The sequence below is a fragment of the Drosophila gunungcola genome, chromosome 3R, assembly GCF_025200985.1.
Source record: "Drosophila gunungcola strain Sukarami chromosome 3R, Dgunungcola_SK_2, whole genome shotgun sequence".
Taxonomy (NCBI): Eukaryota; Metazoa; Arthropoda; class Insecta; order Diptera; family Drosophilidae; genus Drosophila; species Drosophila gunungcola.
The window spans coordinates 11169186-11181604 of NC_069139.1; the positions used below are offsets into that span (position 1 = coordinate 11169186).

General features: G+C 46.2%; 2 protein-coding genes across 12 annotated transcripts in view; both read right to left on the reverse strand.

The window, feature by feature from the left end:
* Positions 1 to 157: 157 nt before the first annotated feature.
* On the reverse strand, positions 158 to 5276 carry LOC128253304 (uncharacterized). Its single transcript, XM_052981610.1, has 3 exons — positions 4191 to 5276; positions 3675 to 4131; positions 158 to 3562 (listed from the first exon to the last, which is right to left on the reverse strand). Exons 1-3 carry the CDS (start codon positions 4928 to 4930, stop codon positions 1001 to 1003), a joined length of 3759 nt encoding a protein of 1252 aa, XP_052837570.1. The 5' UTR covers positions 4931 to 5276; the 3' UTR covers positions 158 to 1000.
* Positions 5277 to 5599: 323 nt separating this feature from the next.
* Positions 5600 to 12419, reverse strand: part of LOC128253557 (microtubule-associated protein Jupiter) — a 30178-nt gene continuing 23358 nt past the window's right edge. For 2 of the 11 annotated variants that reach the window (XM_052982071.1, XM_052982041.1), the window contains 4 exons: positions 9162 to 9295; positions 8868 to 8900; positions 7730 to 7990; positions 5600 to 6543 (listed from right to left, as the gene is read on the reverse strand). In XM_052982071.1, the coding sequence (XP_052838031.1) occupies positions 6404 to 6543; positions 7730 to 7990; positions 8868 to 8900; positions 9162 to 9295 (568 nt within the window). In that variant the 3' untranslated portion in view covers positions 5600 to 6403. Of the gene's footprint in view, positions 6544 to 6877; positions 7296 to 7381; positions 7684 to 7729; positions 7991 to 8867; positions 8901 to 9161; positions 9296 to 12419 lie in introns of those variants that run through there. The other 9 variants (XM_052982097.1, XM_052982079.1, XM_052982032.1 and 6 more) reach the window with 8 other exon arrangements.

Here is a 12419-nt window from a genome sequence, read left to right on the forward strand (position 1 = left end):
GCCCATCCCATGGAGAAAGTTTTATGTTGTTGTAGAATAATTATTTATAAACATTAATTAAACAGAAACAGAGACCAACTTTATTGAATACTATTTGATTAGCCCGAATAAACGGGGTAAAAGTAAAGACAACAAACTGTAACCGAAGTGGTAAAAATGTATTTAAAGTTTTTTTTTATTTTAATTTTGATAATATCAGGTTATTTTCATAAAGATTAGGTTGGGAAATAAATAGCTTAGGTACTTACATCTACTAATTTAAAAGTGTGGCCTAAAGTTAAACTATAGCTAAGAGTCCACAATAGGAGTTAGGATTTATCTATGGGTAATCTTTAAGAATACTTTACCAAATCTCATGAAAGGGCAGCCCTTAAGGGCGACTATCAGATTATGCATACCACTGGAAGTACAGGTGTTATGGAAGAGTATTAAGGTTAATTCGATTTGAGGGATATAAGAAACCGATAAATCTGAGTGGCAACTTGTAATCTTTGTCTTTTGAAACTATATGTCTTAAATAAATCTTTTCGGGGTGCAAAAGAGAAATCAATAAACTAAAAATAGAAATTGAATACAATTTGAGTTTGGCACTATTTCCTGAAAGACGGTAGACAAATGTGATTAGTTTTGAATTTTTACCTATTTAATCTGTACATTTAAAATGTCTAACATTTTGTTAGGCGTAATCTTTTGAGACAATTATGTTGGCAAGTAAATATCTTTTCCTAAGAGCAAAAACCTTAATATGGGGTTCTCAATAAGTAAAACTAAACTAGATTTGCTTTTATAAGGTACCCTCAACAAAAAAAGGTACCGAGTTTAAAAAAAGTTTTAAAAATAACGACAAAAACATAACGTTATAGTGGTACTAGTTTTTTTTTTTAATCCACTAATTTAGTGGCTTTTTGAGATTCTGTGTAGTAAATAAAACTAATTTCTAAAGATTACATTCTGCCACTAGGATTTGTTGTCGAAGAAATCGAAAAAAATTCTTGTGACCCTAGCCCAGAAGATAATGGTCCTCGAATTCGTCCCCATCGTCCAATAAATGCGGCGGCAGCGGCATATACGGTCCCGAATCCTGGCCAGCCTGATTGTCTTCGTCTGCGGGCAGATCCGTTGCGTCTTCCTGCTCCTTCTCCTCCAGGACGATCTGCTCGCGAAGCAATATCATCTCGCTTTCGCCCACTGTTGGATGGTGCTTTCGGAGGTGCTGTTGCAGCTCACGGAGGCTGTGAAAACCGCTTGCCGCTACTGATTCTGCTGCCTGTGGTGAACCCGCCTCGCCGCTCTGCTTACAGAGTTTGCAACGGATGTAGGCCGCGTGGGGCAGGTGCTGGAAACGGTGGAACTGCAGCACCCACTGTCGCTTCGTCTGCAGCTCCTCGTCACAGTCCTGGCAGCGGAAGAGGTCCTCGCCCACTTTGCTCATGTGCAACAGGTCCAGTTTGGCCAGACCGTGGTAGTCGTTGATGTGCTCGCGCCACTGCTTCTTGTTGCGGGTTGTAAAGTTGTCGCCGCACTGCGGGCAAGCCATGTGGTAGATGGAGCGTAGCTGCGTCTCCTGATCCGGCTCCTCCTCTTCCAAGTCCCGGTGCGGGCGATTGTCACACCGATTGGTGTCGCGATTGAGGTGCTTAAAGAACATTTGCTTGCGCACAAACTCGCCGTCGCAGGTTAAACACTTGAAGGATCGGTGCGGCAGATGGCGGAACTTGTGCGACTGCAGCTGACCTATGGCGCCCTTGGTGTGGGTCACGGTCACCCGCTTGTAGCACTCCAGGCACAGGTAGTGATGGTTGTCGATCTGCCGGAAGTTGAGACCCTCGCGGCTGTTGAAGTTGTGCTGCTCCACGATGTGCTTACGCCAGAAGGCGTGCGAGTCAAAGTTCTGGTTACACTTGGGGCAGAAGTATGTGATGAAGTCCAAGTCCACGGCATTGTGGTACGAGATGCTATCCTCCAGGGTGTTGAGACCAGCGGGTCGAGTGGGCAGGCCGCCGGGTTGCGGCTTAAGAGAGCGAACGATCGCAGAGGAGGCTGCCGAGGCTGCCGAGGCTGCAGAGGAGCATCCGGGTGGAGAGGGCGCTGGCAGCGGCGTGGGAGATGGCACTCTGTGCTTTTCCCTACTGCCGTCCTTGTAGCGGCCAAGCACATGCTTTGGTTTGGTGACCATCACCGGCGTCTCCCTGTCGAAGATGCTGTGGCGGGCCCTCAAATGCGCCGCTATGTTCGGCTTGTGATTGTAGCAGGTGCCGCAGATCAGGCACTTGAGGTACAGTCGGTAGGGCAGGTGGCGGAAGTGGTGGTCCTGCAAGCCCTTCAGCTTCGAGTTGCACACAATGTCCTTGCACTGGGTGCACTGGTAGCGATATTTGTCCAATTGCCGCATGTTAAGATACTGCCGCTTGTCGAAGTTGTGAACCTCGTTGATGTGGCGCCGCCACTCGAACTGCGTCTTGTACTCCATGCCGCAAGAGGGACAGAGGAAAATGTAGTTTTGTTCCACGGTGGGAATGGATGGGTCCGCGTTGGCCGTTGCCTGCCTATGCCTCCTGCCCACTGTCTTCCGGCAGCGCTTCTCGCTTATGTGAACCCGCACGGCCGCCTGGGTGGGGAAGAGTGTGCCGCAGTGGACGCATTTGTAGCGATGATGGTTGCCCTGCGACGATGGCGGCGCCGGCGGCGGTGGTGGTGGTGCGGGTGGCGCAACAGGGTAATCCTCCTCATCCGCCTGCATTTGTTCGCCAAAGTCGTTGTCCTCCTCCATGCCGCCGCCCTGCTCCACGTCGTCCAAGTAGATTATCTCGTACGTTTCATTGGCGATCGTGACGATCTGCTTGCGAGGTGGCTTGGTGGGAGTGGGCATCAGAGCAGGGCCGCCAACTCCGCCCGCGGACTTTCGTGGCCCACAACCAACGCGATGATAGGTAGCCAAATGCTTCACAAGACCCTTCCTGTCCGTGTAGGACTTGTGGCACTTGCGGCACCTGGCATACGCCTTGAACGGCAGATGAGTGATCCTGTGCTGCTGGGCATTCTGGATGCCATAAGCATTCGTGATGATCTTCTCGCACTCCGTGCACTTCAGCTGCCGCTCGTTGATCATCTCGAAGTTCAGCTTGGACAGATCGTTCATGTTGTGCGCCATAACGACGTGGGCGCGCCAGTGTTTCTTCTCGATGAACTCCTTGCCGCACTGCGGACAGAGGTAGTCGATGTGAGGCTCGTAGATGTCATCGCTGCTGATGCGACCGCCACGTCTCGGTGCGTCTTCAAAATAGGGAGAATCCTCGTCCAAGACGGCGCCGTTTCCTTCGCCGTTTCCATTGTCCTCGAAGCATTCATCCTCATTCATCATCATGGCGTTGGGAGCGTCCTCCTCCTCTTCGGCGTCCTCTGACATCAGCGTATCCATATGGTGCTGCTGCAGCAGATGCCTCACCACTTCTTGATGGTCCTTGAATCCCTTGTAGCAAAGTTTGCAACGCAGCCACTCTGGCTGCGATAAATGGCTGAATTTGTGGGCGCGCAGCGATTTGATGGTGTTGGGGGTCACAATCTTAAAGATGAAAGTAATAAATCTATTAATATTTCCGAACTGGTTATGGTAAAAAAGAAACTACAGTTTTAAAGATTGGTTTGAATGGCTCGTATGGCCAGTCAAGGCTCACCTTCTTGCACTCGAGGCACTGCATCTGCATGTCTACGCTCCGGAAATTAAGTCCCCGCCGGCTGACATAGTCGTGGACGAACTCGATGTGCTGGCTCCACTGGGCGTGGGTGTCGCACTCGGTGCCGCAATCGGGGCACATGTAGTGGATGTAATCCTCGCAGAGCTCGGCTGCTCCTCGACTGCCAGGAGACTTTTTCTTGGTAACCTCATCGGATAATGACTGCTCCACCGTGCCACAATCATCGGCATCCGGCTCGAGCAGCTCATTCCGCACCTCTATGCGATCAGAGTCATCCACGAAGTCACTATCCCCGCGAAAGCTCTTCTCCCGCTGCAGCTGCTCAGTGCGCGACTCCCGCACCCGTGTCTTTCGGCCAGCCGCATTGTATCCCTCCCGCATCATGGCCACCACTTCGTCGCAGTGCACCATGCGCAGGTGCACCATTAGATCTTGCCTGTCGTGGGAAAAATCTCAATTAGAATTAGACTCTAGATGGGATGATTTGAGCCTTACCTGTACTTGTACTCCCGCTTGCAGATGTAGCACTTGGTGCACCTGAAAGGCAGGTGGGTAAACTTGTGCTTCAGCAAGTTTTCGCGGCTGTGCATGGCGATCCGCTTGTTGCACTCCCTGCAGCGCTGATACAGCTTGTCCAGCGGCGAGAAGTTCAAGCCGCGCAGCGTGTTATATTTGTGGATGTGGTTCATGTGCCGCTTCCAGTGGTCCTGTTGCCGGAACTCACCACCGCAGGCGGGGCATATATAGACCACGCCCAGCTCGTAGTTAATGGGCACCCCATTTTCATCCGTGGCGTTGATCTGCGAGGTGGTGGGCCGCACTGAGAGTCCGGGCCCCAATCTGGGACGACCCATAGTTCCGGACTGCGAGTGTCGCTGCATGGGAGGACGCAATTGGACACCCATTGCTCCTGCAGGAGCCAAAACCGGCTGCTGTGACTCCGATATGCTTACAATGGGCTCCATGTCGAAGTCAAAGAGGGCATCGTCGTCGGGATCGGGTTGTTTTGGTCCCTTGGTGCCACCCTCGTAGGTATCCTCCTCCTCCTCCCGGTCGTCCTCTTCGCCATCCAGCAGGTCATCAATGGCATCGCCTGCTTCCAGGATCTCCGAGTCGCCCGGAAAGTCGTCATTGCCGTTGCCATTGCCATACTGCTCGCTGTCCTCCAGTTCCGCCTCCCCGCCCTCCTCGAAATCCGAGGAGAACATCGACGTCCACAGATCCATGCCCTCCATTTTGGCCACAGAAGACGTCTTTATTGTGCGACAGCTTGCGTCTTCAGCAGGTTTTCGGTGTGTGCGTGCGTGTGCGTGAGAACTAGTTTTCGTATCCTATTCCACAATTGGTCAAGAAGTCGGCTGCCTGATTTTTCACTTTCTGGAGCTGTACTGCGGTTTTCCGGAGCCCAGCTTCCATCTTCACCCACGCAGCACTCGCGCACTCGCCACTTGGTCTGTTTGCATCTACGTTTCGCCCACTAAGGCATTGGGAATATGGCAAAAACTACAACTTTTATTAGTCTGCAAAAATCAGAGCCATTTTGTTTGCGGCGTTGAATGGTCACGGGCCGCGAATAAAATATGACGGCGCGATGAAGCGTTGCCAGACCACGTCATTGGGTATCGATAAATCAGCGTCGCGACAATCGATAGCTTAACGTTTGTTTTTAAACGTTGGCGCCAAAAATTAATCATGTTCAATTAATTTTCAAAGCGATCTCTAGACTTTATGTTAGATCTTTTTACCATTTTTAGTTCGTGACATAAATAAGGTTATTGTTTATAGGAACGATAGAACCTTTTTTTACAACGTTTTACTTTTTAAATTGAACGACAAGGTGCCAGGTAACAACAAATGAATGATTTCTGCCCACCAAAATGCGAAATAAAATTCGAAATGCATAGTTATGTACGAAAGGTTTTTATTGAACAAAGATTCGCGCTTGAATTTTGTATTTTTACACTTAATTAGTACGTGCACATTAGTACGTACAGGCGTACCGTTTAAATTACATGTTTAATGTAATGCAATACATTGTATATTATGTATGTGTTTATGTGAGTGTTCGTGTGAATGCGGTTGGTATAAATATAAATATAGATGTGGCGTGTAGTATGCAACTAGAATTAAATCGAAAGTCCAAAGGTGTTCGAAGGATCCCATCCGACCGCCTCCGTTCGCATCGCAGTAACGTAGAGAAGGTGTCCTACCTAACCGGAATATCAAATAATACGCAGGTGATGCCGGGGCGGGGATCGGATGCTTCAACGTGGGCGTATCTTGTGGGGGCTACAGGCTACACGCGTTACATGGAATTACACGAACTAAGGAATTTAAATTACAGATTTGCAATGGGGTGGTGATGGTTTGGTGGTTGGTAGTGATAGGTAAAGTGCGTCGGCCGCTTAAATGTGGTTGATTAATTCTCGTTTGGGTGTTTGGGTGTACAGCATCGATGCTCTTCTCCTGCATCTTCAGATCGTTGAGCAATTGTTATTCTCTCGCTTAAATATTCGTTGGCCATCTCTCTTTAATCTGCCATTCGGATGGATCTCTGAGCTGTTTTTCTTGGATTTAGGGGTAGGGTATGCGTAATATTATATGGGTAGTATGATTTTTTGCTTGTTTTGTTGCTTTCTTGTATGGTGTTTCGTCCCGCCAACGGCCCCACATTGCTTGTGCTGGGATCTGAGCAATTCCTGTCGTCATTACCAGAGTCCCGACGAGTAGCCGCCTGGTGGGACACGGTTCTTGTTGATCACCGGAGTGCCGCCATTCGAAGACTCCTGGCGCTGGTGGAAGTCGTTGCCTCCTGCCTTGTAGCCCTCGCCTGTGACAGGATTTCCCTCTGTGGAGATAATTAGAATACATTTAGTATCTTGAATAGTGCAAAATTTAAACTAGTTAATAAAAAGTAAACTTAGCCTATGTTCGAAACTCAAAATACATATATGTATTTATAAGAAATACGTTAAATGTGGGATATGGGCGTGGAACTGATTGGAGTCAAGGAACCTATTGAAATCTTTTGTAATCTAATCGTATCTTCGACATGAACCAATTAATATTCAATAATCTTAAGTTTACCATTTTGAGGTGAAAAATAGAAGGCTTTGACGATACTTTTTCAGACTTTGAATGAGTTCAAGCAACGGGGCTTGGAAAGCGGACAAATCTCCCACCTCGGATCTTGGTTTTCCTCGGTTTGAGACCGCCAACACCATCTCCGTTAAGACCAAGACCCGTGATCGGATTGCGGGAATCGAGCTTGGAGCACTCCTGCTCTTCTTCCTTGTCTTTACTTGGACAGAGCCCCAGAGGCTCCGTCAAATCCGGCACGCCAGCCATATTGCCCAGCGAATACGACTGATTGGTATTATCTCCCGAGTCGCGGCACGTTTGAGTGCGTTCGTCTACTTTATCGGATTCTGTAAAGGTTGAGTTATCTGCTGGCACGTCTCCTATTTCGCTATCTCGGCACGGTTTATCGATGGACAGAGCGTCTGTCTTCAGAGTTGGATGGGCGCTGGGCATAGGAGTTGCGGTACCCAAAGATCCACGTTCGAGTGGAAGCGTTTTTTTTGGTATCTGGACTTGCTGCTGGGCGGAGATGAAGGAGGATCGATGGCAGGCGGATCGGGGATGAGGAAAAGTCCTAGTGGACACTGGATACTACAAGTACTCACTGCTCATATTGCGGAAGACTGACCCGGAACGTTACAACAGCGAAAGTTGTTAGCCAAGATTGAGAGAATTTCGGTTTAACGTTTTTAGTGCGAGTGCATTAAAAAGAATATACAAATGTATAAATGGAAAAGAACGTAATTCACAACTTATTTAGATGGTTCAAATTTTGTTAAAGCACTGTAGTAGTGATAATCGGTGTATCTACTTTGTGATCAGAGCTCGTACTGAACGGAATGCCAGCTTTTGGTTGGCTCACCCTTCTGACAGCTCCGTACTTGGACCGAAATCAAATCCAGCGACTACTATACTACTATTTAGCGTTAGCCAAATAAGTGGGCGATGCTCACCTGATCTCGAGCCGTTGTTCATCTTGAGGTTCTCGGTCGAGGACGACACCGAAGACGAGGCAGAGGACACCGATCCGCTCTTGCCGTTGTAGTGGCCATTGGTGGTCAGCAGCTTCTGGGCGGCGGCTGCCTCTGAGTTCTGTCCGCCAAAGGGAATGCTGCTCTTCATGTGGTTCTTGCCGGGCGTGATCGGGCGGGAGGGTTCCCCAAACAGCCGAGAGTGGGAGTCGACGGTCTTCTGGCCGCGACGTGGTGCATCACCTGCGCGTCATCATCGCCATCATCATCATCATGATCATTACCGGGGTAACAAATCCAAAGGAAAAATCAAATTGGGGAAACCAAAGAAAATAAAACATTCAAATTAGTGGATTTGTGGTGGAGTAGAATGTTAAAATTAGTTTCATAACTGTGTTTTACAAACATGTACAACGTTGGGACAGTGGGATGGGTGAGTACACTGAAAAAAAGTTAAATCTTCTCAATATGCATAGTTCAATAAAACAAATATGTGATCCTGATGCCTGCAAAATAACAACTGTATACCTTTAACTCGATTTTAAATGAATGTCAAACAAAATGGTTATGAAATGTGTGTCTCTAATTGACTAAAACATTGTTATAAACTAATTTTAGCCATTGCTTTATTTAAGTACAGACATCGTAGAAGAAAGAAAACGAAACTATTCCTTTAAAAAAAAAATGTAATTTGTTTTTTCAGTTACCATATTTAGTATTGCCATGAAGTTTGAAAATGTAATTTAAAATGTATAAGTTTAGTGTTATATGGCAAAGGTTAAGCAAATTGAAAGAGAAGCGCCTTGAGTTCTTTTGGCTTTTATCTATTTGAACTCGAAATGTCATCGGCAGCAGGTGGAAAAAGGAAGCAAACCGGTTGGAATTGCAACTTCTCGAGTGGGAGTGGGTCAGTATTTCTGTGGGAAGTGGGTGATCTGTGTTCTGGGTTTTAGACGGGTGTCAGTGCGAGCTGAGAACTTGCGTTGAAACATAAATTAGCACAAAACTGACGACAATAAAAACAAAGTGAACACAAAGTGAATTTTGGGTTAGCGCTGGGTGAGGACACTGTGCAGTTGTTGACATGAATTAGGAAAAGGGAGACACATAGTTCAAGTACCAATGAAATAGAATCTGTGAGCTCCTTGTCGTACTGCAAAGATACGTAGATAAAGAAAAGATATAGAGCGGGGGAAGGAAAAAAAGAAGAACGAGAACGGGAGGACATTTAATAAGCATTTAATACACCAGAATCCACTGCATCATCTAGACATTTTATTTGGGACCACATTTTCAAATCAAATAATAGAGCAAGCAACTAAAGTTTATATATATATATTTTTTTTTTCATTTAATTGCTGGGAATCACATCTATAAGGAAGGATATGGGATGACCTTTTGTCCTGAAACTTACCGTTGTTTTTCACTCCATTATCTTTCTCGGCAGCGAATATGTTGGACACCATGCGATTCTTTACATTCCTGGGGGTCTGGGGCATCTCCGATCCAAAGATGTCGCTCGATCCGCCGCCCGGAGGCCTCAGCACCCTGCAAAACAAGAAAAAGCGATAGACACTCATTAATTACAAGCTCGTTCTTTTACGCTCGGTAATTGATATGGCACAGTGCATAATTCACAAATTTCCACACGCTCGCCGATGAGCTAAACCCCTCGCTTTGCGGCGAGGAAGTGCATTTAATGTCTGTGTCTAATCATCATCACTGCGGATGGAAATGGAGATGGAGTTGGAAATGATGGACGAGGAGGAGTAGAGCGGTACTCATCGAGTTTAAGACGGAGCTGGCTGGGTGAACACTCAATGGGCATTAGAAGTCACGCCAAGATGCATCTCCCATCTTCCAGCTGCATCGCAATTAAGTGGAAACCCTGCCATAAAGAATTGCAGCCGAGACAAAAGGCTGGCCAAAAATGTTATGCTTTGTGGCATTCACCAGCTAGCTAAGCTAAGCTACTCAGTCAAGTCAGTCAGTCAGTCGTCGTCCACGCAACGTTGCCCAAAACCACCAGCTACAGTGTCCGTCGGAGCTATAGTGTCAACGTGGTGGTAAAACTCTGCGGGTTAGCGTTGTTTATTGAAATTGGAAAACACAGCAGGATTAAACGAAAACAATTGTAAAAACAAATCATAAATTTGCAGAGCGAAAATTGCTTAATACAGTTACCATCCTGCTCTCAAGAACTTAAAGAATACGTTTTGGGGTTTTAATTTCCTCATTGGGTTGTAGTTTGTGTTTCTCTATAATGTCATGTTTCCTTTTTCTCAAGCCTGAGAAAAAAAATTAATGGCAAAACCTTGTGTCTTAATTTGGCTTCAGTCGTTTAATTTTATAATTCCTTTTATCTTTTGCTGCTGAACCTCAGACATTTGATCTTTTAATTTGGCCAACTCGCAGCTGTCTTGCATTTGTGAGCCGCACTGTCAGACATCGAATACTTTGACTATCGGAAAGTATCTGAGGTTTCTGTGAATGCATTTTACTGCCGCCAGCATGAGACGTCAATTAAACTCTGCAACAGTTAGCTGAACTGTGGATGCTACCAACTTCTCCAGCTCCAGCTCCAGCACCAGCTCCAGCTAAAACTCCAACTTCAGTCCCAACTTCGACTCCATCTCCTGGTGGTGGTTGCATTTGCCCCCAGGCTCGGAAAGCCAAAGACCATTCACTTGTCAACATTTGCTTTTGGTCGCTCTCTTGGCCATTTGCTATTGCTAGTTTACTACTGCAAGACGCCTTCCTCGGGGCGTCAATCAAATCAGCGGGCTTTCAGTGGGCTAAAAGATTGCGTTTTTTATGCACCATCTGCAGCAACACGACACGCACTTCTTCTCATCGCAGGAAAGTGAGAGTCAGCTACTTTTGTTACACTTTTGCCATAATTAACGAAATTACACTGTAATTACTGCCGATTACAGTTGGTTTAAGCAAAGCTACAGCTAAAGTGTGGCGCCACAAACAATGAGCATAAATAATAGTGGCAATTCCCAGTTTAGCATTCATTTCGGGTATTAAAACTTTCTACGGGTAGAATTGAATCGAGTGAATTGAGTGCAGCGGAAAAGGGAAAAGTGGGTGGTGCAGTGTGGTGTGGTGGAGGTAAAGGTGCGTCGCCTTCCTGCTAGAAAGTGCAACCCAATTTGCGTGCCTCGACGGAAGAGGAAGGCCTATGCTGCTGCTGCTGCTGCGGCGGCAGCGCCTAATTAATTATACTACACCAAACGGCGGCGACTGCTTCTTTTACAAGCTTTTCTTGGCCCTCAAAACATGACAAAGCGTCAAAAGCGCAGGCCGCAAAGGCAAAACAACCGTTAAACGGCCGCCGCAAGTGTGTGAACTGCTTGAAGAGTGAACACGAGTGAAAGAGTAGGCAATATAGCTGCACTGAAGAAAAATATTAAACCTTTCAAAGTATGTGAATACTTTACGGAAAAATAACAATACAATTGTTTTATATCTATGATTTACCTACCTATTGTGTCGGTGAACTCTTAATATTATTATATTCATTATTGCCAATTCTCAATTCCCAATTAACTATTAAATATTTCATTTGTAATTGTGATTGTTTCAAGTTAATGAATTCAACTCAATATCAAAACCTTGTGTGTCCTAAATCACGTTTGAAATGTAAATTAATTAATAACAATTACGTTTTCCAACCTGACCATTAAATCTTTTGAAAACAAGATCGCCAGACAGGATAGGATGTCTTGTTTTAATTAACTTTCAAATTGTGATCTGCGATAATGATATCATGACTATTGATATGCAATTTCCCAGTGTAGTGAAGTTTTGCGAGTGGCGTCGCGTGGGGAAATGACTGAAATAACTCGCAATCGCTCAGTTCGGGTTGGGTTGGTGTGTGGGGTAATTGCGATCATAACTGTCGCACACACTCTATAATACCTGGCCTGTGTGTGCAAAGTGTTCTTATTAAAATGTCTTCAGGCTTGTTAGCACAGGCAGCGGAGCGTAAAACTCTTCTTTTTTTTCAACTCTTTCGTTTTTGACAAAGACTTGTTTCTCCAGCTTTGTCTTCATTATTTTCTTTCTTTTTTGGACCGGCAGGGTTGAGAGGAAAAACTAACAAAGCAACGGTAAATGGGCAATTTTTGCGCAAGTGACGAACAAGTAATAATTATTTAAACAGTTAAGCCACCGGCCAAGTGGACTCTCATCTCATTCATGCATGTGAACCTACCAACTTACCGAATGCGGCCCGATCAAATGGAAAGCGAAAGTTGTGTCAAACTCTAGCCCATGCCACATGCGGCATTCGGGGACAATATCATGCACTTATTGCCAATGTGGCGAAGATATGCCGACCATCTTAATGACCTCCAGTTAGCCGGGCCTAGACTAATTACCATCCCCACGCCGGCTTTGCAAAGAAAAAAAAAAGGTCACTATTGTGGCTCTGCCAAATTTGGAGGCTTTTGCTCTTTTAATGGCCACAGGTTATACATATTTCTATCCCCCTAACCATTATTGTCCCCGGAAAGTGTCGCAGTTTATTTTGGCATGGCTTCCGTTTGAGCTGGTTTTGGCCATTTACTTTCCACACGCACGGTGACGCGCCGTCTGGCTTCCCTGGAATCCTCCAGTCAATGGGCTAATTCGCAATTAACCTATTTGCACCGCCGGTACTTTG

What these genes read in the sequence shown, in the direction of transcription:
- LOC128253304 (XM_052981610.1), bottom strand. Translation starts at nt 4,930, where the DNA reads ATGGAGGGCATGGATCTGTGGACGTCGATGTTCTCCTCGGATTTCGAG. An exon ending in AAGCGGGAGTACAAGTACAG is followed by an intron (nt 4,132 to 4,190) that starts GTAAGGCTCAAA and finishes TTCCCACGACAG; the next exon opens with GCAAGATCTAATGGTGCACC. An exon ending in AGTGCCTCGAGTGCAAGAAG is followed by an intron (nt 3,563 to 3,674) that starts GTGAGCCTTGAC and finishes TTCATCTTTAAG; the next exon opens with ATTGTGACCCCCAACACCAT.